Source organism: Amphiura filiformis, chromosome 8 (genome assembly GCF_039555335.1).
Source record: "Amphiura filiformis chromosome 8, Afil_fr2py, whole genome shotgun sequence".
Classification (NCBI taxonomy): domain Eukaryota; kingdom Metazoa; phylum Echinodermata; class Ophiuroidea; order Amphilepidida; family Amphiuridae; genus Amphiura; species Amphiura filiformis.
The window spans coordinates 22,589,034-22,616,507 of NC_092635.1; the positions used below are offsets into that span (position 1 = coordinate 22,589,034).

At 37.4% G+C, this 27,474-nt stretch overlaps 1 protein-coding gene across 1 annotated transcript in view; it reads right to left on the reverse strand.

Annotated features, from left to right (window-relative positions):
- Positions 1-23,741, reverse strand: part of LOC140158810 (testin-like) — a 102,463-nt gene extending 78,722 nt beyond the window's left edge. The window contains exon 1 of the mRNA XM_072182035.1: positions 23,556-23,741. Within this exon, the coding sequence (XP_072038136.1) occupies positions 23,556-23,597 (42 nt within the window). The 5' untranslated portion in view covers positions 23,598-23,741. The remainder of the gene's footprint in view (positions 1-23,555) is intronic.
- Positions 23,742-27,474: the final 3,733 nt, after the last annotated feature.

Here is a 27,474-nt window from a genome sequence, read left to right on the forward strand (position 1 = left end):
AGAATCTCAAATCTTTAGGCTACTGTAATTAGTCGGTGCTCATAATTACCATGTTGCTCATGACCCAAATCCATTACAAAATTTCAACCCTGAAGGGCATCTATTAGTTTCCAGTATTATTAAACGTCGCTAATACGGATCAATCTTGCAGACCATTTTCTACAAATCATGATGAATCATTCACTTGTCATAACGTAAGTCACATAGTCACCCTTCTCCCTGCTGTATGTACATCAGGTAGGACCAAGCTGTACATACTGCTTCAAAATGTATGCATGAACATTTTTCGTCAGCATGTTTAATATTGAGTTGTGTATTTTATGCTGTGTCATCAATATCAAATGGGAGGAAGGGCATTTTTTTAAAACATTTCTGAGGGTCTGCTTAATTTCTGATGACTATATTTGTCTGTCATGTCCTAAGTGTGTCTGTCTGTCTCTTCTTCAATTTTTCTCCCATTCTCCATCTCCAGCTTTCCCTCCATCTCTCTTAAATGCATTTTCATGATATGAAAACATAATGAAATACGTCGTAAACATGAAAAAATAACCATCACTTGGGACCAGGGTTGTTAGGTTAAAACCACCCTGGTTTTAACCGGGCGGTTAAAACCGGTTTAAACCTGGTTTAAACCGGGCAGTTTTGACCACTAAAAAGTGGGCAAAACTGGTCAAAACCTATTTTGATATTTTATGTCACCAATTAATGCAGTAATTCAAGACAAATAACTTCATAAAGGACTTAATTTACAACCCAAGCTCATAAACATGAACAGAAAGTAACATTAATACATAATTTGAGATTTAGCATTCTGATATATCTGGTACATCATGATGATGTACATACAGTAGGCCTGTAATGTAAAACTGTACATTTTAACATTTTACTTACAAATTACTGCCAGCCAGCCTAGCAAGAAGGTAGACAATTTTGCCTATTACCGTACTGACGCGAGTATAGTCCCACCTTCGAGTCAAGTCCCACCCCAAATTTTCGAAAAATTTCAGAAATTAAAAAAAAAAAAAATTCAATGCATTTTGAAATCATTAATAGAGTATGACATGAATACAAATTATCAATTTTCATATTAAAAATACAAAACATCTTGAAATTTTTTTTTTTTTTTAAATTTTTTTAAAGGTCAACCATGAATGATCCTAGCATTTAGGTCTAGGTCCAGGGACACTACAAAACCGAAAAAATAAAAACTTAAAAAAAAACTCTACTCAAGGCGTCAGTACGGTACCATACTTGTTATTTTTGTTTACCATTGTTTTCATGATATAACTTCCTAGATAGCCTATATAACAGACACTTCGCATTTTTCTTCTTTTGATTAAATTAGACTAAATTAATTTAGGATCATTCCTCGGGGATCAGTGGTATGATTTGGTAACATAAATAATTAATCTTAGGACTAATATTAATTAAATCAGCAGTAAGTTATGCTTTAAATCTAAAATACACTTGTTAACCCGGATTGTTAAAGTGTGTGCAGACTGCAGAACAGCTAGTTTACGATATTATGAGATCTCAAGCAAAATGTCCCCTTTGTTAATTTGGTTAATTTGACTAATCAAAACCCAATTAGCATTGAAGTCATTAACAAAACTATGTTTGCAAGAAGATTCTTTTCCATCACAGTCACAGCATTTATGTCATATGTGGAACGTACTTCTTAGTATTGACCAGTTTTGACCGGTTTAAACCAGGTTTTGACCGGTTTTAACCTGGTTTTAACCACTTTGTGGACAAAACAGGTTTTGACCACCTAACTTAACAACCCTGCTTGGGACTACTTGGCTAAACAAAATAATACTATTTTGAACATGTATGTAGCTTGCTTTTTGTAAAAACAAACACTTGTTGACAGGAATTATTTTAAATTTCTTATTATTGACAATCTGAAAAATGTCATAAAAAACTTTAAAAGGATGCTAGAAATCACAAAATACTGATTTAATGTGAGAAGAGGAAAATGATTGATACAGACAAGTCTGACACACATATTCACAAAGGTAAAGTGCTAAACCAAGGAAAACTTCCCAAATACTCAGTGAAACAATTCAGGACTATAAAAGGATGTAACAATTTCCATTATAATCATAATAAAAAACTAAATATTATTTTGAATCCTACGGCAAAGTTGGTGACTATTTAGCCAAGAATGTTACGTATTTCAACCCATCTATGCTCTGCCTAAAGATTTAGTCATGGTCAATACTTATCACAGAGTCAATGTCAACTGGTGGGCCAGTGTTTATTCTGAAAACAAACCTGAGTACCTGACATGTGTCATCCAAAAGTAATTCCATCCTACAACCGAAGGGCAAAATATTGCTGTGTGCAAGTGGGTTAAATACTAACCGGTAATACATGCATTGGGGAGGGTGTGTCCTGTGTCCATGTACAATTGTACATACATGTACAATGTATGTGTGTTGGGGTGTGTGGGGGTGTGTATGTGGCCTCTGTGCGTAATCACACTCACTGCACGCAGTAAAGTAAAATCATCTTCAGAGCAGCAAAGTGGCAAGCAGCAGCAAAGTATGAAACCAGCATAAGCCTTATGGCTTACAGGATATATTATATATTCATGATAAATTATTCAAATTTATTTGATCAATCATTAAAAATGAACAAACAAAATAATAAACAGTTGAATAAATTAACCAAAAAACAACAAAAACAAATTGACCACGTTTCACCAACAAAACAAGTAAAAATAATTAACTAAAAATATCATGCTTGATTAGGGACTATTATTTTAAGTTATAGAACTCACTCTCTCTCTCTCATCAAATGAACTAATTATTTTATACATTGCACATCAGAGCAGTTTTGAAGGAAGTGGTAAATCTTTTGTGCAGTATGCATGCTAAAATTGCTCTATTCCCCTAAAAAGAAACATCATTCACGGTGAAGTAATTGGCCACCCAACTTTGTTCTTTTGTGTTGAGCTCTTGGTGACCCTTCCATTCACAACAATTTAGATGGAATTACTAGGGTAAAACAAAAGCTCAAGGTGAAAGCAAACAATGGATCATTAGCATGATTAGGTTGAAGCCAAGGTTCATTTCAAGAAAGTGTGTGAATTGAAACACTACAATAGTACAAATAATAGTACATGGATTCAAAATGGGACAGCTGGTGTTTCCATTATTTCAAGTCTGAGTGAAAGTGAAACACATATTATCCTTTAAAATCCTTTCCTGCATGTATTTTCATTTTATAATAATCATGATTGAAAATGAATAAACACCATTAAATAGAAAGTGGAGTGTGATTTCATAACTATCAGACTTGCACTAAGCTGAAGAAAGTTTACTCCAGCCTGAGAAAATAGTTTAATAGCTTGGTTTTTATTTAGCTTTACATTTAAATACAAAATACAGAGAACCAAATAATAAAGCATGATCAAATATCAAACCACCAAATTGAAAAAAACAAATTACCATTCCAGATTGGAACAACACAGATTATACACCACAACACCAAAGTTGCAATGCAAGGCAAGGATAGCCCTTTTAAAGCCCGGGACATATGCAAGCTTGTCCAATAGGGGCCCCTAATCAAATAATTCTTGTCATAAAATAACATTCAATAATCTAGGTATAGTCGTAAACTACACTGTACATCACAGTACATGTACAATTGTACATGTACAATTGATGTAGTGTAAAAAAAAGTGTAAAAAAAGGTAATTTTCGTGTTGAATAGTATGTAAGTGCACACTGTGTAGTGCACATACATGTAGGCCTACTATCCAAAATGATAAATAACATTGCGTGAAACACCGTGAAAATCTGTGTTTATATTTTACATATAAATTTGTATATGTTTTTAAAAATGAATTTTCCTGCTCTATTTTGACAGCACAGTACTCATTCTGCCTAAAAAATGTTGAGCCGATTATACACAGAGCTGTCACGTTTATAAATTATAAACAGAGTTTTTATAGATGTTTAATCACAATTTGCTAACCTATGCTATTTTGCATGTCCACACAAAAATATCACCAGTGTGCTAAATTATTTGATATCAGTCTGATTTCCAGGATCTGTGGTCTGATATGGGTGTATTATTGTATCACACTCATAGTGGAATTAATGAAGCATGGATTCTACTATGACAGGGTAATTTTAGTTTTGGCTGAAATTGTACATGGGCACCCACGCAATTCTGCTATAAATGCCAAGGCACCAAGGCATTATGCTATAATGCTATAAAATATAAAGAATGTAAATCACAATCATGTGAATGAAGTTACACAAATTATATGGGGAGGGCAAGGCAACTTTTACTAAAAGTTTTAGACATGGGGCATTTTATGTATTCTTTTTTTTTTATGTAGTTAATTATTTTCTTTGAAATGATATCACCTCTATACCAATTGTACATTTCAAGGAAATATAAAAAAAAAGATGTGGTATGCAGGGTTAATGTTTTTTTAAGTAAAGTAAAAAAAAAGTTTTCAATTAAAAAAGTAAAAAGTACCAGGTAAAAAAAAAGAATACTGGTAGAAACTCTTATAAAGGCAATGCAAAAAAACACACCAAAAAACATTAATCTTTGAATAAGTTTTATGCACTGGTTCATCTGTAAAGTACCGTACTGACTCGAGTATAGTCCCATCCCGTTTTAGTGGGACTATACTCGAATTTAATTTTTTTAAAGTTATTTATTTTTTCGGTTTTGGAGTGTCCCTGGACCTAGAGCTAAATGCTAGCATCATTCATGGTTGATTTTAAAAAAAAATTGTAGGCATATGTGTTTTGAATAAATTTGTACTCATGTCATACTCTATTAATGATTTCAAAATGCATACAAATTCAATGCATTTTGAAATCATTAATAGAGTATGATATGAGTACAAATTTTTTCAAAACACATAGGCCTACATTTAAAAAAAAATCAACCATGAATGATCCTAGCATTTAGCTCTAGGTCCAGGGACCGTACAAAACCGAAAAATAACAAATTTCGAAAATTTGGGGGTGGGACTTTACTCGAAGGTGTGACTATACTCGCGTCAGTATGGTACCGTATGTTTTTGTTGGTACATGGGAACTATCTCATTATCGGGCTCGATACCTTCCAGCCTCAGTGTTCCAAGGGAAGGGGAAAGCCTGTCATACATGTATGGATCAAATGGATTTCCCACGGTCACCCATGGAAAATATGGTACTGATGAAAAGTACTTTACATGTACTACAAAAAATCTACAATACGTATGCAATGATGTATGTCCACATGGCCCATCATACAGTGCATAGTAATTGTCCACATGGCCCATGTACAGTGCACTGCACAGCAATTTCTCACAATAAGGGGCTAATCATAAAATTTTTGATGACCAAAATGTAGGAAGTCACAAGATGATCACATAGTGAGTTTATTTTATTCAAAGACTGATTTCAATACAATTTTAGCCTGTTTAGCTTGGGGGTAAGGTCAGGTGTATCTGTGGTGGGGGTCATAACATTTTTGTTGCCAAAAAATAGGGGGTCGCAATTTTATTGATGCTGACTTTTTGTAAATTTGGGACCCACCCCCTTCCAAAGAATGATAGCTGGAACCCTCTAATTAGGGATTCATCAAGAACAGGGCTGGAAAACAGCCCTGGAAATCTGATGAAGTTGGATTTCGCGCGAGAATGCATGGCTGTGAAGGGGGATGTGTGTCTGAGGGAGGAGGTGCCCCCTCTCTGAAGCTGAAACTTTTTGAAAAACTGAGGTCCAATAGATGTGATTTGGTGCATCATTTTATATGATTTCATTATGCAATGCAACAAGTTTGTAAAACGCAAGGCACACACACAAATTGGATATAGACTAAGGGGCTGTGGGGGGGTAAAATTTCCAAACAGCTTGCCAAAAATTGCTTGCCCCCACCTCTCGGCCCGCCAAAAATCGCTTACCCCCTTCTTGACCCGCCAAAAAATCTTTGCCCTCCCCCTTGCACATGACAAATTTTTGGGATCCCAATTTGCGAGTGCATCGAGCAGGAAAATTTGCATATATACATATTTAAGCGTTTCTGTATGGTTTTCCTTAAGGGGGGTCGGTCTTTTGTGCGTAATTATAGAGGGCCAGGGGATTCACTCTATCATTATAAAAAAATATTTAAAGAAATCAAAGAGCCCTAGGAATAAAAATTGTAGTGTAATTCACGCCAGATACCATTTCTTTTAACGACAAAAATGAATTTTTGTAATCGATCAAAAACCAAACGTTTTATACAAATTTTGAATTTAGCCTGAATCCGTAAATATGGCACCTCTCGCCTTTTTCAGGTCAAAGCTGTTTTTACCATTATGCAGCGAATCATTGTTGAAGCTATTTCACATACATGTCTAAAACACTCTAGAGAAAGAATTTTGCCATATACTGCTGAAATATCTTTTGTTGATTTGAATGATAGTGTCTTAACGTCAGAAATTTTAAGGTCAAATTTCTAAAATCAAAGCAAAACATTGCGACGCAGATATTCCCCGACTTATGCAATTTCATCATCGTATCCGTGTCTTTATTATTTGTTTGAGCCCTTTTCCAAATGTTCGTGCTATTTATACATAAAACGACCAATCTATCAGATACAAAATGCGTCATTTTAATGTTACAAACAAAAGGCTAAAGATAGCATTATGAGATTTATCTTTTATTATTACACTCTGCACTGTTGGCAGGGCACCCTTTTTAAAGGGTGCCACTTGGAAATTTGGAAAATCCTTAAAAGGGTGGGGGTTTAAACTTTGTTGGTAAAAAGGGTGGATTGATATAAAGGGTGGGAGTAAAATAAAAAGGGTGGGAGTGCCAGCTTACAATATATTTTCATTGAATGATAAAATCATCCTAGTTTCCAAGAATAAGTGCCAAACCACACAAAGTGCCAAACCACAAAAAGTGCCAAACCACTGCCAGCAAACCATAATTTGATGCATGTTTACATCCACTAGATTATCGTGTGATGATAGGTGCAGAATTCGGTGTACTTCATCAATGTATACAAATAGGGAAAAAAGCAAAAAGTGGTGGGGGTCAGGAATTTTCAGTGTAAAGGGTGCCTCAGTATAAAGTGTGGGGGTCAGGAATTTTCAATATAAAGGGTGCCTCAATAAAAAGGGTGGGGTAAAATACAAAGGGTGGGGTCAAACCCCACTGCCAAGTATGACTCTTCTGTTCATCTGCCTCCGTGGCAGAGCGGTAAAGACCGGGACTGATAATCAACGACGCGTGGAATCGTTGGTTCGAGTCCCCTCAAAGCCTGTGGGAACTTTTTTTTTTTCTTCGAAATTCATGATCGCATTCCGAAATGAGTCACTTGTCGCTAAATTGTGGATCGTATCCTTAAGCCTTTTATTTAAGGCACTGGCACTGCCAAAAATTGCTTCCCCCCCCCTTTGCTTTGGCTCGCATAATTGATAGAATTGGGACATTAGAGATTGGTAGGGTCTAGGGACCCAGAGCCGAAAATCGACACGGACTTGGACTACAGCAATGTCAATTGGAGTGGGGGAAGCATCTGAAAAGGTGCAGCTCCAAGTGCTTTATACTATAGTTAGTCCGAAAATTAGAAGCCTTATCAGTATTGATCACCTGAAATCATTTACCCACATTTTCCCGAAAGTGGGGGGGGGGGGGGCAATACTTGCATACATAATCAAACAGGTTTAGTTTTTAAACTGGAAAGAGCACGAAGAGTGAACAAGCATAAAAAGGCAGCAATTTTATTTTCTCTTGGTTTTCCCTAAAAAAATATATTTCTGTCTGCAAAAATGTCATAAAACTAGTATGACATGACAGACCCTGACAAGACATGCAAGAAATAGAATAGGCCGAACAAATGGAAAATAACTGCAGTCTCATGAACTCTTGCCATGTCTTGCAAATTGAACATACAGAGTGTACTGCAGTGTAAGTCCTGTCACAGACAGCTGGCACTAGCAGCAGAGCAGTGGATACACATGATTGAAACTCCATTTTACTTTTTAATTCCCATTTTTCATAAATTACAAAATGTCCAACCTTTTGACACTGGTGTCTATCTGTCGTATTGATTCATAAGCTTCTTCTCCTTCTCCTTCAATGGGTTCACGTTCTTCAAACTGCTGATGTTGTTGTTGAGCACCAGCATGATTTTTGAGTTTATGTTTCGGCGGTCGTGGGGCTACAGGGGGAGCAACCCGTGTGGCCATAGCTTACACTCCGCTCGGCAACTCGCGTATAATCACAAAATGACGTAGGTAATCGGCGACGATAAATCCAATATTAATTCCACTTTTTTCGACTGATAATCCTCGAAAAACACATATCACGTTCTTAACATATCGTTATCCTCAGTAAGCCAAATGTCAGTTTCCATACGGAGAAAATAGCTTCCATATAAAACAGAATTTGTTGCCCTATGCTACTGTGTAAATCGCCCAATATCAAAACACACACAACACAAATCGTCGATGAAAGGGCCAAAGGTCAATTTGCACAAATTTGGTGACGTATCCGGTTAGGCGACCAATGAGCGTTCAGGTCAAAGGGTAATGAATTGGGTGGAGTTGATCAAGCAGGTGTCTTAGGAAGTACCGACAGGTGCATGAAAGAATGTTTTAAAGCTTTTTAAGAAAAATCAAGTTCTCTCTCAGTATTTTGAACTTGAAGTTATCAAAAGGAAGCGAGATATTAGATATAGCCAAAGATACTGCCTCGTGTTTTACGGGTTCATTTAAGAAAATGGATAGAGTATAAAGAGTGACATTTCAAAACTTTGCGATATTAAAAACTTCAGTTCCGCAATTTTGACAGTTCCTGAAACGCACCAACCAGTCGCGCACATGTCATTGTCTGGTCAAATTGGCATTATGTAAAAATTGGAAAAAAAAATGTATTTTAGGAAAATTTTAGACTGATTCTCGTATAGTATATAGTAACCTCATATATATTTTCTTTCTAAAATGCAGTAAAATTACTCGCAAAAACAAAACTTGCGCGCATGCAGCAAACATTAAACAACTTGTTTCCCGGACTGCTTTTGCGCCAAAAAGTCGTCCCCTTTGGCTGCCAAATATTTGATGCCACAAAATCTTTGACCCCCCCCCCCTATTTTTTTACGTGCCAACAAATCTTTGCCGCCTCCCTTTACCATGTTTACACATTACACATGCAACTTGATTTTGGGCAACCCAAAGCAGGAAATTTTGCATAGGCCTGTTTGCGCGTGCGTATACGCGTAATATAGAAATGGTGCTCAAAACATCTGTGCCAAAAATCACCCCCCCCCCTTCGACCTGCCAAAAATGCTTTCCCCTTTCCCTTTTGGCCTGCTGCTAACCAAGACTCTGAAAAAGGTAACTTTTTAAGCAAATGCCATAAACTTGCAAGTTCCCCCTGTAATCATGGTAATGCACCAGGGGTATACATAACTGATATAAGTACACCACCATTTTATGCTTCATGAGCTTTTGCTGTCAGATGAAATTTTAGAATGCCTCAGTGTGTTCTTCTCCCGAGAAGAAAATTTTCAGCCTAAAATGGGGACCTCGAAGAGGCTACGTTGAAGTTCTTCTTTAAATGAATGAAAAATCATGGAATTGTCCAAAATGAGCTCTCAAATTGAGAAATTCCCATTTTGAACTATTTTTCTGCTGGATTTTGGATTTTTTTCGCCTTACTTTAGGGGGTGGGGTATGAACCTTTGGACAGTATTTATTGTGGGACATTAGAGCACATCAGACATATCGAATTGCATTCTGAATACGAAGAATGTCCTTCTGATATCAAATAATTTTCATTTTATGAAATTCGCAATGTAATACACATTTTATGGCAAATCATTAAAATTGATATTTTTGATATTTAACAGTACTGAAGTAAATTTTATAAATCTGATGATTTATATTTAAAGTGTATGTAGGTGGGATGAAAAGCCGACGATCAATTGAAAATTTTGACCTTTCGTATTGAAGATATGGATTTTTTTTCCCAAAACACGAAAAATAAAAAAAAGGTCTTTTTGGGAAAAAAATCCATATCTTCAATATGAAAGGTCAAAATTTTCAATTGATCGTCGGCTTTTCCTCCCAGCTACATACACTTTAAGACTATATCATTAAATTTATAAAATTTACTTCGAGGACTGTTATATCTCAAAAATGTGAAAAATATCAAATTTTAATAATTTGTCATAAGATTTGAATTATAGGGACCGCTCATTATTTACAGGGGGGGGGCCGGGGAAAATGTAGGGGGGGGGGCTATGTGATTTTCACTTTAACAAACAGGGGGGGTTATGTGATTTTATTTTTCCTGATAGGGGGGGTCAGGTGAAATTTAATATTAAATTATTCACTATGATTATGATTCACTACAATATTTACCTCATATTTGGCCATTTTAGCCACAAAAATGTCAATTTTTGCGCGCTTCGCGCGAATTCATTCCTGCACCATATTTTGAGTTTATCTTCAATATGGCAACATTTTTGTGCGCTTCGCATGCATTTGTGTCATAAACTTATTCTCTCACCAAAAGGTGCTGGATTCACATTTTTTATACTTTTTTTTTTCCAACCACCTCATGTCAAAAAGAAATCTACGCCACTGTTCATCAGCACATTAGCCACATGGCAGGGTGGCAAGTCAGTCCCCTCCCCTGCTCAGTCGACAGATGTATTGTGACAAAACTTATGATTTGCATCTTCCTTTTGGTCTATTTTAGACCCTATATTAACCCCATTTTTTTAGTATCAAAATGCCAAACTGGCACGCGCTTCGCTCGCATTTATCTCAGAAAAAACATTCTGTGAGTAGATCTGCGAGACGTGCCCTTGTAAATTCTGGTGTGTTTTTTCATCTTGAACTTGAACACGAATCTAAAAAATGAGTTATAATTCCATCCATTCTACAATGTAAATCATAAATATGAGTGCTAGGGCAGCTCCTCTGATGCTTGGAAAAAGCATAAAACTTGTATACTAGATCAAAATACTGGGACTAAATTACCCAAAAGTTGTGAAAGCCCTATGTATCATCCTTTGGAATGATTTTAGGGCACATTTTGTCTTCAATTTCATTTTAGCATATTTGTTTTCGCGCGCTTCGAGCGCATTTGTCCAGGTAATAGTAGCAGATCAGTGGGACGATGTGGAAATTTTGCTCCTGGCTCGGTGACTCCGATACATCTCTCTTTGAATTTTAGCATTGAAATAGCATATTTTCTGGGGACAGCTTGGAAAAAAACTTGGATTACAATATTGTGGGGATAGGGGTGTGAAGAGCCAGAAGGACGGGGTTGTGTAACTTTATGAACTCAATTTTGAAATCCTCCGGCCCCCCCTATAAATAATGAACGGTCCCTTAGATCGTGAATTTCATAAAATGAAAATTATTTGATATCAGAAAGACATTCTTCGTATTCAGAATGCAATTCGATAGGTCTGATGTGCTCTCATGTCCCACAAAAAATACTGTCGAAACGCTCAAAACGCTCATTCCAGTTCCCTTAAAAGTCTGGATTTCCAAAAATCACCACTCTGGACAAAAAAAAAAGTCCGGATATCCGAACTCCTCTATGGGTATGCGTCGCGTCTACTGGTCATCATTGGTAGCTAGCTGTCCTGGTACATACGAGGGGGTGTCAAAAAGTTTTAGAAATCGTACAGAAGTGAAAGAGCTATATCAATGAAATTTTGTCAGTGCAATCACTGGTCCTTATGTACAAACATAATTTATGGTCCAAAAATGGTTTCATAGGTATGTTTACTTTTTTTTACAGGTGGCACTAGATGCCAATAACCTGCTGCCCCAGTTACTGTGCATAAACTGCAAGATTGAGAAAATTGAGGCAAGCAGCATTATTAAGATCCTGCTTTTGAAGGGTTGCAGTGCCTAGAAAATTGATGATGAAATGAAAGTTATCTTCGGTGGTGATTGTGATATGTCACTGTCGCTTTTTGGAAAAGGAATTTTTATTTCATCACAGATTTTCTGGGCACTGTAACCCTTAAAATGGAACTTATTAGCATGCCTCAATTTTCTCCATTTTGCTGGTTATGTGGTTACATAGGCAGGTAGTGACATCTAGCCGGGCATCTAGCTCCTGTAAAAAAAAAGTAAACATACCTATGAGACCATTTTTGGACCATAATGTACATAAGGACCAGTGATTGCACTGACAAAATTTCATTGATATAGCTCTTTCACTTCTGGGCGATTTCTAAACTTTTTGATACCCCTCGTATGTCGCACGTTTTCAACATGTCAATCGTGGATTAGTTGGTAAAGCCGAATTTTTAGCTCGTTATAATACACTCTTAGAAAAAAAAACCGGTTCAAGTAGAACCTAAAATGGTTCTTGAGCTGTCCAAGTGGAACCTTAAATGGTTCTACAAAGAAGAAAAAGAACCATTTCAGACCTGAAAAGGGTTCTGGAAAGTTCAGAAAGATAATTTAGACCTGATAAAGTTCTGGAAAGGCCAGAAAGAACAATTGTTGGTTCTTTAAATTTTCAAGAACCCTTTTCTCTTGAGAGTTCTACATACAGGACAGCCAAGAACCCCTTTTCTAAGTCGGTTTGAGGTTTGCCTCACTGAAGTGAACGCTAGGCAACTGCAAGTATAGGCTGTATTAAATATGGCTTGCACATGTGCTGATTTGTATGTCATTGAGCATGTATCTTTGAGTTCGTTGGTAACGCTAATTCATTTAAACCATCATAACTTGTCCCAGAAGAGAGCCCAGAATACATTGGACGTGGGAATATACTCAATATTAAACGTGATTTCCTCCCATACTGCAGTTACTGTCCGTTTTCCTATACACAATACACAGTGCTCTCACCATTGACATGCAATTGAGCTGTGACCTGTACAAATCGTGCCATGTTAGAAGAATAGGCATTTGTCTAGTTAACGTCAATGTGTGAAAAATAACCGGCCAATATTAAAAGTACTCTCAAAAACTTCTAGCAAATATATTCCTGTAACATGACCTAAAATTACAGCTAGGTTAGATGCTCAGAAATATTCGTACTTTGGTAAAATAGTGAGTGAGGGCAAGACATAGCTAGCCAACGTCCCGTGTTAATTGAATGGAGATTTGACAGACAATTTTGGTAAACGGACCGCTCACTTCTGAAGAATGCCACACGAAAACGGTACAAGCTACATTTAAAGTACTCTCTGTTCGATCATCATGATGAGTTTCTTACATAGTATGCCGAAATTGGGTACTGTAGGTGGTTGAAAAGGGTCGTACTTCGCTGATGAGTAAGTGACAGTGAACATGAAATTCAGCGCCCATAACCCAAGTTAGTAGCTAGTTAGTGGAGGCCGTCACGGGACTGATTATTGATTATTGAAGTGCCTTATTAATAGATACGCACGATTTAGGGCAAGAAAAAAACCCGGGACACTTTTGGAGACATCATCATCATCATCATCATCATCATCATCATCATCATCATCATCGTCATCATCACTTTCTACATTTTTTCTAAACAACATACTGTTTTAATAAGATTTTTTTCTTAAAATGCATTTAACTATAATTATTGTTTAGAGCGTGGTGAAATAAAACATCACGATTTTCATCACAAAACAAATATAATGCATAAGAAATCGTTTGTTTTAGAGCGTGATGATGAAATAAAACATCACGGTTTTCATCACGAAACAAAGTAATACATAAGAAATCAATTTTTCGTGAGTGATGAAATAAAACATCATGATTTTCATCACGAAACAAAGGAATACATAAGAAATCGTTTGTTTTAAAGCGTGATGAAATAAAACATCACGATTTTCATCACAAAACAAAGTAATAGGCCTACAAAAGAAATACTTTTTTCGAGAGTGATTAAATAAAACATCACGATTTTCATCACGGAACAAAGTAATACATAAGACATCGTTTGTTTGATTGCAATCAACCGCGACAGTTCGTCTCACACACATAACAATGCACTGCGATCAAATAGGTTGATGACAACATTTGATTGAATGGACTGCACTGCGACATGATTACGGTGGACTGCACCGGTTCAAATCCTTTGTTTGGAGCCAATCAATAATTTCACGTACAGCCTCTATGCAAATTAGAGTTTACACACGCTGCAGCTGGGGTAATCGACCGAAGCTGGTTGTCGTTATTGATCGAATGCATGAGCTTATTTGCTTTACTGAATCGATTTACTGGATTAATATCCTGTTAACTGGGTTTAATGCCACAAAGGTCGAATCGGGCTTGCCATGGACCATAAGTGCATCATGCCGGGATTTCCTTTATTAAAGGGCAGAATTTTGTCGCGTTTTCGCTCAAATCGATCCCCAATCACCACATGATTTGACATGAGATGCCAAGGGAAATTCTTAGCATCAGATCACACCACTCCACGCCATACATAAATTCTGCCAGTCACATTTCCCCAATATGAAATTTTTTTTAAGTAAAATTTTAATTTTAATTTTACTTCATTAAAGTTTGGCGGAGGCGGGGTTCGAACTCACGGCGGCGGACTGCTTTGGATACACTATGAACCCAGCGCCTTAGACCACTCGGCCACTTGTCTTCTTGGAATTTATATGAAACTTATTTGAAGATATAATCGCAACTTCAACATAGGCCTACCACGTGACAAGCAAAGGCAGAAAACGTACCATATTTTGGAATTTTATTTGCCTAAAAACATTTATGTGTATTATTAGCGCTCAATTATTGTTAACTGCGTGTGTTTTATACAAAAAAAATCCAATAATAAACATGATAACTGGGCGTCTGTATGGACAATACATTATATCGATTTTGACACGTGCTTGTGTCTCAGTACATTTCCATGGTCAGTAAAATACTATAGAGGAAAACCTACCATTTTAGCTCATTTTCTTGTATAAACGTTCGATGTTTTTATCAATTACATTAAAATTCCATTTTAGACCCCAAATGTTTTTTTTCAGGAAATAAAAGATTAGATTACCATAAAAACGAAACAGTAATCTTTTGCCGGGTCTAATGTAATATTCACATAGGATTTTCAACGTTTTTTCTATCCTTATTCTTGCTCAATTAAAAAAATATTTTGGCGTACATAAAAATGAAATAAAATTCTCTGCTTCTTAAACGACATCAAATGTGCCACAATTGGGTATCACGAATCGTTATATATGATGTGCAGTTAATATTCATATTTTCTTTTATACAGAGGATGCTTCAGTTTTGACAGGAAAAATATTTTCTTGAAAACCCTCTCACTCGGTTATTTTAAAAAGGTAACCACGCTTCCCTAGAATGTGCAATAAATTAGCATTAAAATTTTTCTTATTCTAACAGCAAGCGTTTCTAGAATGTATTATGGCGAAATGTGGTGTAGCATCAGATAGACACATCACCGACCCCGGGGAGGGCAAACCATACCTTTTGGTGGGTATGCTCCCCTAGTTAGTGGGTTTTTAGAGCTGAAATGATCAAAACAATTTTAATGACTTATCCTTCACCTTTAAGCAATTTACACAATTTTATATAATCATTGCACACTTTCGCTGAGATCATTGAATGAGCCTTTCGGACGGCCTATAACGTCCATTGCTATGGTAATTAATGTTACATCACTCAGCGGAGTAACAATTAGGCAAAAAAAATTGTTCATGGAGTAACCCTCCCTAGAGGCCTACCCTAAAATTGGGTCCGACCCAAGACTTTAAAAACAAACAAACAAACAAACAAGCAAGCACAGGAAGAGGAAAAAATAAAACAATAAACAAATCCGTCCGCCCTACACTATTTTGCAATGGCCCGTTACTCCACTACAGCAATTTTATTTTTGCTCATAGTCAGTCTGTTCTGCATCGGCTGTTGCCGCATTGAACAAGGAATGTCCTGTACCACCTGTGAGTAATTTGCAGCGGTACGCACAGCGCCCTCGATATTACTTTTAAGGCATTTGATCAATTTGGCAGTTGGCACAGCACAGCATTTAGCAGTTTGTCGGAAAATATCAGTTTGCTTGCATGATAAAAGAGTTTCGAAATTATTTATTCATGTGCAGAGTTTAGAAATTATTTAAGGGTTCGGTCACCCACCTTCACAGTACCTGTATTGTTTGTGAGACAAGAGAGCACATTACACACACAAAATTGCATTGTGAATACGAGGAATGTCCTTCTGATATCAAATAATTTTGATTTTTGTTTTGAAATTATACAAATTGTATGGGAAATTATATCAAAAATTGACATTTGATATGTAACATTCCTCGTAACTTTAGGCTATAATCTAAGGATATGTAAGCTGGGAGGAATATGAAAATTTTGACCTTTCGTATGAAGATAGCTTGACATTTTTTCTCATAAGACCTGGGTGGGGGAATACGAAAGGTCCAAATTTGTAAATGATGGTCGTTCGTCGGCTTTTCCTCCCAGCTACAAACACTTTATTCCAATATCTGTGCTTTACTTAAGTGCATAACCATTAGATTTATAAATTTTGCTTTGAGGACTGTTAAATGTCACGAAAAAGTATCATTTTAATAATTTGCCATAAAATGTGTATTATATCGCGACTTCAAAAAATTTCAATTATTTGATATCATCGGGACACTTCCTCGTATTCAGAATGCAATTTGGGAGGAATATGAAAATTTGGTATTCAGAATGCAATTTGGCGGATGTGCTCTCAGGTCCCCGGGCTCAGGTCCCACAAAAAATGCTGTTGCTATCCGATTAATCATGGTAAAAACAATGAGATCTAAGCGACCTACAAAGAAAACATAAATTGCATTATGAAAACCGTAATGTCCGATTTGCTTTAAACAAAAGCTAGGCGAGTACTTGACCTATTAGGCCTATTCTTTGCTCTGAGCATTTACAGAATGTGTTATTCCAAAAACTATAGATGCACGTGCACATCCCCCTTATAAAGGAGTTCGGATTTCCGGAGTTTTTGTCCAGTCATAATTATTGGAAATCCAGACATTTTTTTGAATGTGTTCAAACATTTTTTCAAAGACGAAAAAATAGTTCAAAATTAGAAATCCTCTATTTTTGAGAGGCTGATTTGGCCAAATGAATTGGGACAATTCCGTGATTTTCCATTAATTTAATTGCATTTCCATGCCTTTTGCAGCAACATTGGCAACTGGAATTCCAATTGTTTTCAGAAAGCACACTTGGGAATCCAAGCATTTCTTTTATTTAAACTTTACACCTTCATAGGGCGTGTGCACTTATTTTCTGGAATAGCCCAATATATATGCACGATATGCGTCAAATTTTTTGAAACTGTCGTAAAACGGCTGTCAAAATTCCGGAATTGTGAACCCCGGTTGTGAACGTTCTCACAAAGTTGGAATTATAACGTCGGGTTCATGGTATTTTATCAAAGTTTAAAGGGATATTTTGGTAGAAAAAACCAACAACACCGCACTGCAAAAACAAGTGTTTATATTTAAACACCATATTGTGTTTATCAGAGCAACACTTAATAAACACATAATTCATGTTAATGGTCTAACACTAATGTTAATTTTTTCTAACACTAATGTTCATAAATTAACACTTGGTGTTATATTACAAACATTAATATAACACCAAGTGTTAATTTATGAACATTAGTGTTAGACCATTAACATGAATTATGTGTTTATTAAGTGTTGCTCTGATAAACACAATATGGTGTTTAAATATAAACACTTGTTTTTGCAGTGCGATACACTCAGGTTTGGACAGTATTATAATAACTACGCACTCTTACATAGTGCAGTTATACTGCACAGCAAACATGATTCGACATTTGCAGTACTTAAACCTGGTTAACAGGAAACTATTCCAGCAAAATCAATCGATAAAGTCTAGTCTATCCTCCACATTGAATGATGAACTGCACTTATGCCCAAATATGACACTTGCCAATCAATGATAACCCACTTGAAATCCCCTGGCTCGCTGCCCGGGCTCGCTGCACTAACCAATGTTATGATATGGGAGCTGTTTTACAATATTTACATATTAGGGAGGTACGAACATTTGCAGATGTCCCACATACTCAGTTTTTAGCCTACATGTAATGTATACATTATTCTTGATTGACAGCAAGTACAAAAAATATCCGTCAAGTGGTTTAGCTTTAATGTCCTTCGGAAGAGAGCGGGTGTGTGATAGTCACTAAAAGTTGCATTCGATTTACACAGGAATTTTGCAGGCCATGCCGTGCCCTACTTGCTAAAACACCAAAGTGCGAATATTTCCAAATATCTAAATTAGCCAAAAATTTAGGACATGTTATAACTATATTTCCTAGAATTGCGGAGAGTATACAATAAATATTGGCCGGTTATTTTTCACACAGTGACGAAAATGCCCTATTATAGGTATAATACTTCTAACATACACTGTTTGTAGAGGTCACGCCTCAATGGTGAGAGCCCGGGTGAGAGCACTGTGTACTAGTATATTGTGTATAGGAAAATGAACAGCAGCTGGAACAGTAACTGACTCACCTACGTGAGTATTCATTTTGTCCGCCTGTGAGTCAATGACACACCAGTGAGCCAACCAACTCATTTAAGTGGGTCAAGTGAGTCAAATGAGAAATGAATCAACCCATTTAGTGGGTCAGTGAGTCATGTCAATGACACTTAATGGATCATTGTGTCACGGCTTGACCCATCTTGAGTGGGTCACATGACTGAGAAGACCCCCGGGCCGGCCGTGGGTACGTGTTATCATTGGATAGCCTGGCCTCTTAAGGGATCCAAAATGAGCGTTTATTGCGTTTCGACAGTATTTTTTGGGGGACATGAGAGCACCTCAGACCTATCGAATTGCATTCTGAATACGAAGCATGTCTTTCTGATATCAAATAATTTTCATTTTTTTTAAATCACAATATAATACAAATTTTATGACAAATTATAAAAATTTGATATTTTTCAAATTTTGATATATAACAGTCCTCGAAGTAAATTATATAAATCTAATGATATATTCTTAAAGTGTATGTAGCAGGGAGGAAAAGCCGACGGTCAATTGAAAATGTTGACCTTTCATATTTAAGATATGGATTTTTTTCCAAAAAGACCTAATTTTTTTTTTTTTTTTTTTGTAAAAAAAATCCATATCATTAATACGAAAGGTCAAAATTTTCAATTGATCATCGGCTTTTCATCCCACCTACATACATTTTAAGTATAAATCATCAGATTTATAAAGTTTACTTCAAGTACTGTTAAATATCAAAAATATCAATTTTAATGATTTGCCATAAAATGTGTATTAAATTGCGAATTTCAAAAAATCAAAATTATTTGATATCGGAATGACATTCTTCATATTCAGAATTCAATTCGATATGTCTGATGTGCTCTAATGTCCCAAAATAAATACTGTCCAAACGTTCATACCCCAGCCCTTAACGTCGACGTCCGTTGAACAATTCGCCAGCGAAGTGTTACGTGCATGTAATCCGATTATCACGCTTTTAGGTTCTGCACCACGATCGAAATGATCGCAACAAAGTCTATGGCATATATACCAAGGAGGTTAGATATAGAAAGGAGAGGAAATAGATTACGTAACGCATATTGTTCCTTTGTGCCTATTAGAGTTTCCGCCAAGCTATTCATCGAGAGGTACCTTTTGTTTGGGACAAAGGGCTTCCGCCATTAAATCGGTAACTGACCTGACAGCGTATTAACGCTATATAGGCAGGCCACTGTCATTAAGTGATCAAATGAAAGTCACGTGAAAGCGTCTACATGGACGAGAGGTACCTTTTGTTATCATACCACACAAGGGTGTGCTCGAGTTGTCGCATACACACAAAAACACACTTTACCGTCGACATAGAATTATTGACCGCCCATCTTAATTTAGGCGCCTCATTTAAATAAATTCAATAGAGTTGCTGATCGATTACCCGTAACAAACGTCCAATTGAGGTAGTGAAGGAGGGTCGAGAGGTGAAAAGAGGAGAAGCGGATGGGCGATCGAGACTGTAGGGGCGGAAGACAAAAAAAAAAAAAAAAAAGGAGGAGGGGGAGAAGGAGAGCGATGTAGTCACAGGGCTCTAAATTACATAGGCGTAGATCGGGGAGGGGGGAGGGGGGGGGGGGGGGATAAATCCCCCCAATATTTTGCCAGGGGGATGGTCGATATAATCACCCCCCCCTAATATTGACGCCTGTGTATTGGGTTCTGTCAAAATTAACCTCATATTTGGACATTTTAGCCACAAAATGCCATTTTTAGCGCTTCGCGCGAATTAATTCCACATTAATATCCAATATTTCACCAGTTTAGTTTCAATAGGCCTATATGCTAAAATGTTTCCGCGCATTTGTACCATAAGGTTCACTGTACTGGGTACTTACCCCCCCCCCCCCCCATGTCAAAAATAAATCTACGCCACTGCTTAAGTGTGTGCATAAGAAAGAATAAGTGCAGAGAAAGGAAAAGAAAGGAATGAATAAAGAAAATCATAATTATTATAGAATCTAAGCATATAACAGCACTAGGCAGCCATTTAATGATGCCAAAACCTTAATACGTTACGTAATTAAAACACCCAGTCAGATATAATTCACACCTGCCAAACACATGTCACCCAATTTCGATAACTGGACGTTGAATGTACAACATTTTGGCAACATTTTCCAATAATGTCAGCGCTCAAATCGGACACAATAGAACAATAGACCCTTCAGTGCGTTGATATATACTACCAATTTCAAAAGGTGCGTGATCCAGTTACCCATGGAGCTATTAAATATATGGAGAAGAAATAGATTACGTAACGCATTGAAACCTTGTGCCGATTTGAAATCTGACAAGCTATTCATCGAAAGGTACCTTTTGTTTGGGACAAAGGGCTTCCGCCATTAAATCGGTAAGCTGACCCGACAGTGTATTAACGCTTTACCTAGCAGGCTACTGTCAATAAGTGATCAAACGAAAGGCGCGTGAAAGCGACGTCTGGAACGAAAAGTACCTTTTGTTATAATAACACACAAGGATGTGATTGAGTAGCCGTAAGCACAAAAAGCACACATTAGCCGATGAGTACAGTTCGTGATCACCCCACTGACTTCAGGTGCTTCATTTAAATAAATTGAATGCGCTTGCTGAATGATTACACATCAAGCATTCAAGGCTGCCATTTATGTCTATAGTACTGTATAATGGTAATAGCTATACGTATACATGTAACAAATAATAAGTATACCGGTATAGGCCTATATAAAAGTTCACAAATTGACATTTTATTTTATTTTAAGAAGGAGAATGTCATAAACAGTGGCGTACTGAAGGGGGGGGCAGCTCTTCTGTGAGAGGTCTTGGGAAGGGATGAGGGAGGAAGAGGTGAAAGAGGGATATGAAGAACGAGAGGGGGTTGGAGGAAGAGAGAAAGAGGAAGAAATGAAGAGAAATAAATAAATCATGATGCAGTCATGTCTACAGTAGAATTCATCTCGACCTTTGCAGGACTTAACCCCATTAAAAGCTATTAAACCAAGATAACACTCATTGAAACAGCTCAACTGATTAAATCGGATCTTCTCTGGTTGTGCACAAGTGACTGTTTTCATGTGCGATATCACAATAAAGCTGGTATTCATAGCTTCAGTTGGGTAACCGATTATAAAGGAAACGAAAGGAAACAATGTTATGTGTGGCTTTGTTCACGAAATCAGACAATGGCGTGCTTTTGTAAACCAGCATTCTTGAAAATGAGCAACATAATGATTTTTGACTTAACACGGTTTGGAAATAATTTCTTCATATTTTTGGTGTTATCTGTCGTTTACATGTCCTTCCTAAAACACAAAAGTACGACCCTCTCCAAACACCTAAATTAGCTAAAAATTTAGGACATGTTACAAAACTATATTGTCTAGAATTTTAGAAGAGTACTTTTAATATTGGCCGGTTATTTTTCACACAGCGACGTTAACTAGGCAATGTACTATTACCTATAACATTAACTAAAACACCAAAGTACGAATATTTCCAAACATCTAAATTAGCTAAAAATTTAGGACATGTTACAAAACTATATTTTCTAGAACTTTAGAAGAGTACTTTTAATATTGGCCTGTTATTTTTCACACAGCGACGTTAACTAGTCATATCCCCATACTGTTAACGTAGGGCTATTTGTAAAGGTCACGCGTCAATGGGAAAGAGCACTGTGTATTGTGTATAGGAAAACGGACAGTAACTGCAGTATGTAGAAGTAAATAAATAGAAAGGTAAGGTAAGAAAAATGATAGGAATGAGAGGGGACAAAAAGTAAGAGGGGATGGAGAAGGGAAGGGAGATAAGAAGAGGGAGTGATACTTCAAGGAAAGAATTAGTACAGAGAAAAGAAAAAGGAATGACAAAATGTAGGCCTTATAATAATTATTATAGAAACTAAACACAGCCCTCCCCCCACATAGGCCTAACGCTGACAGCACTATAGGCAGCCATTCGATGATGTCAATGCCTTTATGCGTTACGTATTTAAAACGCCCAGTCAGATGTATTTTACACCTGCCAAGCACAAGTCACCCAATTTCGAAAATTGGACGTTGAATGCACACTCTCATGAATATTGATTGGCAACATTTTCCAATATGTCAGCGCTCAAATCGGACACAATCAGTAGCGTAGCAGGGGGGGGGGGGGGGCAGAGTGCCCCCTGACAAAAAAAAATAAAAGAAAAAGTGCCCCTCTGACAAAAATGAAAGAGAAAATCAGGAGGGCAAAGGAAAAGAAAAAGGGCAAGGAGCCTCTTTTCTAGCAAAATTCAGGGCCAAAATAGTGTAAAATACAAAATTTTTCCGCGCTACGCGCGCACATTTTAACAATAAAGCCCTTTTTTAGCCGGATAATGGGCGAAAATAGTGTAAAATACCATTTTTTCGCGCTACCCGCGCACATCATCCCAATAAGGCCCTTTTCGGGAAGCTCGAAGACATACAGTCTCTGTATGATGCAACTGCCCTTTTTTTCGTCTGTGCCCCCAAAATTTTATTTTGCCCCCCCTGACCAAGAAAGCTGGCTACGCCCCTGGACACAATAGAACAATAGACCATTCAGTGCGTTGCAGTTACCAGTGAGTTACGTAACAACTTCGCTGGCGAATAGATCTGCAATTTTGAGTAGCCTAGGCATAATACATAAGGGACGCACCATTAGATTCTGGGGGGGCATGCCGGAGAGTTTGGGTCAGGCAGAATTGTTTTTTCGCCTCCAAAAGAAACAAAAAAAAATTTCGACGCCTTTTAATGTATACCTTTATACAAAGTTGGGTGAGGGATATTTTTTATTTTTTACTCATCAGTGAGGCAATTTTTTTTTCGTCTCACTAGTGGGCGAAGTTTTTTTTTCGTCTCACTCCCATGCCCCCCTGGAAATCTAATGGTGCGCCCCTAATTATAATGTCTTCATGCGCAATTTCTAAATTTAAATCCCTTCATCTAATAATTATCACTCATTACATAACAAAGCGGAAAATATATCACGCACCTTTACCAAGTATTAAAGTTGTAAATACATTGCAGGCCTAGTATAGGAACGACATATCTTACCTTTCGGTTTTCACTCGCTAATTCTTGTTGGTTTTTCTCCATGATGAAAATGCTCAATCAAGCGGCTTCGAAATGCCGAAATTGTCTAGTTGTGAAATAAAAGATAGCTATTCAATTGGATATGCAGTATGTGACTAACAGTTCACAAATTTCGTCTAGTAATGTGAGTGATCTTTACTTTGCGAGTCGCAGCATAGACTGTAAAAACAGTCTATGGTCGCAGATTGGGTCTAATGGTATTCTTTAATCAAACAAATAAGGCTCAACTCACGTTTACTTTGGTTGCTTTGGGGTTTTTATTGCGTGTATTTTAAAGAGAGCTTTGTAAATGCCATGGCTGCCCTTTGTAAGATAAAGTTTGAGGATCATCACTAAACACAGAAAATCTTTCAAATGAATAAGCAAATCAAAGCAAACAAACAAGCAAATGTTCGAAGAACAAGAAAAACAAATAATTTGCAAACGAACTAAACATGACTTGATTCATATTTTGTTTACTGATGATATCAGGTTCTTCATTCACTGGGCCCCGCGTAGGCCTACCGGGGGGGGGGGGGCACTCCCATATATTGACATACGTTATGTGTCCATGAAAAGACCCCGGTATTTGGGGGAAAATCCTACACCCAATGATCCCGTTTTTTCAGGCGGCCTATACTGAATGACCCCCTTTTTTGAACAATAGTCCTCCAAATTGAAATTGTTTCCATAATTGGGATAATTATGGTTTTGAACATAATAATCGAAAATTAGTAAATTTTTTGTTTCCTTTTCATAAAATTTGGTAACAGGATTCCAATTTGCAAAATCCCTCGGGTTTGTTCACTACTAATTCTGTGGCTCACTCAGAGCAGCCTTCACAGACGTTGCTATTTCCAGCATTACACAGCCGTGACGTTAGTCACGGCTGTGTCTTTTTCTTACAGGTTCTTTCTTTCTTTCTTTTTACACAGCCGTGACGTTAGTCACGGCTGTGTCTTTTTCTTACAGGTTCTTTCTTTACACAGCCGTGACGTTAGTCACGGCTGTGTCTTTTTTCTTACAGGTTCTTCTTCTTCTTTCTTCTTTCTGTCAACCATTACATTTGCTCTAGCACTCACATGCTTACATCGATTTTGACCTAACTTGGTCACCATGATCATTGACCATGCCCCTACATGTCACATGAAACTCGCAGGGTCAAAGGTCACGCAGGGGTCACAGAGGTCAAAAACGTGATTTCAACTAAAAATGCATCTTCTCCTACAACTTACGTAGGACAGCGACCCAACTTGCACACATGCATTGTTATTACCCAGTGTCTATGTGGTGTACACAGATTTGGAGTCAAAGGTCATTAAGGGGTCACTTCCGGTATAAAACGAAAAACCTTCAAAAATTTTTATTAGCCAAGTGAAACATGGGACAGTAACGATATGTTCACACATGACCTGCAGCCACCTAATGTATATGTGGTTTTTTTTTATTTGGGTCAAGTCTCATTAAGGGGTCACTTCCGGTATAAAATGAAATACCTTTAAAATGCATCTTCTTCCACAGATTCTGTAGGACAGTGACGCCACTTGCACACATGCATTGTTATTACCCAGTGTCTATGTGGTGTACACAGATTCGGGGTCAAAAGGTCATTAAGGGGTCACTTCCGGTATAAAACGAAAAACCTTCAAAATTTTTAATTAGCCAAGTAAAACATGGGACAGTAACGATATGTTCACACATGATCTGCAGTCACCCAATGTATATGTGGTATTTTTTTTTTTATTTGGGTCAAATCTCATTAAGGGGTCACTTCCGGTATAAAATGAAATACCTTTAAAATGCATCTTCTTCCACAGATTCAGTAGGACAGTGACGCCACTTGCACACATGCATTGTTATTACCCAGTGTCTATGGGGTGTACACAGATTTGGGGTCAAAGGTCAGTGAGGGTCACTTCCGGTATAAAACGATATACCTTCAAAATGCCCTTCTGCCACAAAAGCATAGCAAAATGATGCCGCGTGTGACACGTGCATTGACATTAGCCAATGTCTATGGGGTTTTCATATATTTTGGGGTCAAAGGTAATTAAGGGGTCACAACACGGCTGTGTTCGTGGTCTTAGACCACAGCTAAGTCTAGTTCTTCTTCTTCTTTCTTCTGTCAACCATTACATTTGCTCTAGCACTCACATGCTTACATCGATTTTGACCTAACTTGGTCACAATGATCATTGACCGTGCCCCTACATGTCACATGAAACTTGTGGGGTCAAAGGTCATGCAGGAGTCACAGAGGTCAAAAACGTGATTTCAACTAAAAATGCATCTTCTCCCACAACTTACGTTGGACAGTGACCCCACGTGCACACATGCATTGTTATTACCCAGTGTCTATGTGGTGTACACAGATTTGGGGTCAAAGGTCATTAAGGGGTCACTTCCGGTATAAAACGAAAAACCTTCAAACATTTTTATAAGCTAAGCAAAACATGGGACAGTAACGGTATGTTCACACGTGATCTGCAGTCACCCAATGTATATGTGGTATTTTTTTATTTGGGGTCAAATCTCATTAAGAGGTCACTTCCGGTATAAAACGAAATACCTTTAAAATGCAGATCTTCTTCCACAGATTCTGTAGGACAGTGACGCCACTTGCACACATGCATTGTTATTACCCAGTGTCTATGGGGTGTACACAGATTTTGGGTCAAAAGGTCATTAAGGGGTCACTTCCGGTATAAAACGAAAAACCTTCAAAATTTTGTATTTGCTAAGATAAACATAGGACAGTAACGGTATGTTCACACATGAATTGTGGTTACCCAATTCATATGTGGTATTTTTTTATTTGGCGTCAAATGTCATTAAGGGGTCACTTCCGGTCTGAGACGAAAAACCTTCAAAATGCCCCTTCTGCCACAAATAACATGGCAAAGTGATGCCACGTGCACACATACATTGACATTAGCCAATGTCTATGGGGTTTTCATATATTTTGGGGTCAAAGGTCATTAAGGGGTAACAACACGGCTGTGTTCGTGGTCTTAGACCACAGCTAAGTCTAGTTTCTTCTTCTTCTTCTTCTTCTTTCTTCTGTCAACCATTACATTTGCTCTAGCACTCACATGCTTACATCGATTTTGACCTAATTTGGTCACAATGATCATTGACCGTGCCCCTACATGTCACATGAAACTTGTGGGGTCAAAGGTCATGCAGGGGTCACAGGGGTCAAAACGTGATTTCAACTAAAAATGCGTCTTCTCCCACAACTTACGTTGGACGGTGACCCCACTTGCACACATGCATTGTTATTACCCAGTGTTTATGTGGTGTACACAGATTTGGGGTCAAAGGTCATTAAGGGGTCACTTCCGGTATAAAACGAAAAACCTTCAAAAAATTTTATTAGCTAAGTAAAACATAGCAGAGTAATGGTATGTTCACATATAATCTGCAGTCACCCAATGTATATGTGGTATTTTTTTTATTTGGGGTCAAAGCTCATTAAGGGGTCACTTCCGGTATGAAAAGAAATACCTTTAAAATGCATCTTCTTCCACAAATTATGTGGGACAGAGACGCCACTTGCACACATGCATTGCTATTACCCAGTGTCTATGGGGTGTACACAGATTTGGGGTCAAAGGTCATTAAGGGGTCACTTCCGGTATAAAACGAAATACCTTCAAAAATTTTTATTAGCTAAGTAAAACATGGGACAGTAACGGTATGTTCACACATGATCTGCAGTCACCCAATGTATATGTGGTATTTTTTATTTGGGGTCAAATCTCATTAAGAGGTCACTTCCGGTATAAAACGAAATACCTTTAAAATGCATCTTCTTCCACAGATTCTGTAGGGCAGTGACGCCACTTGCACACATGCATTGTTATTACCCAGTGTCTATGGGGTGTACACAGATTTGGGG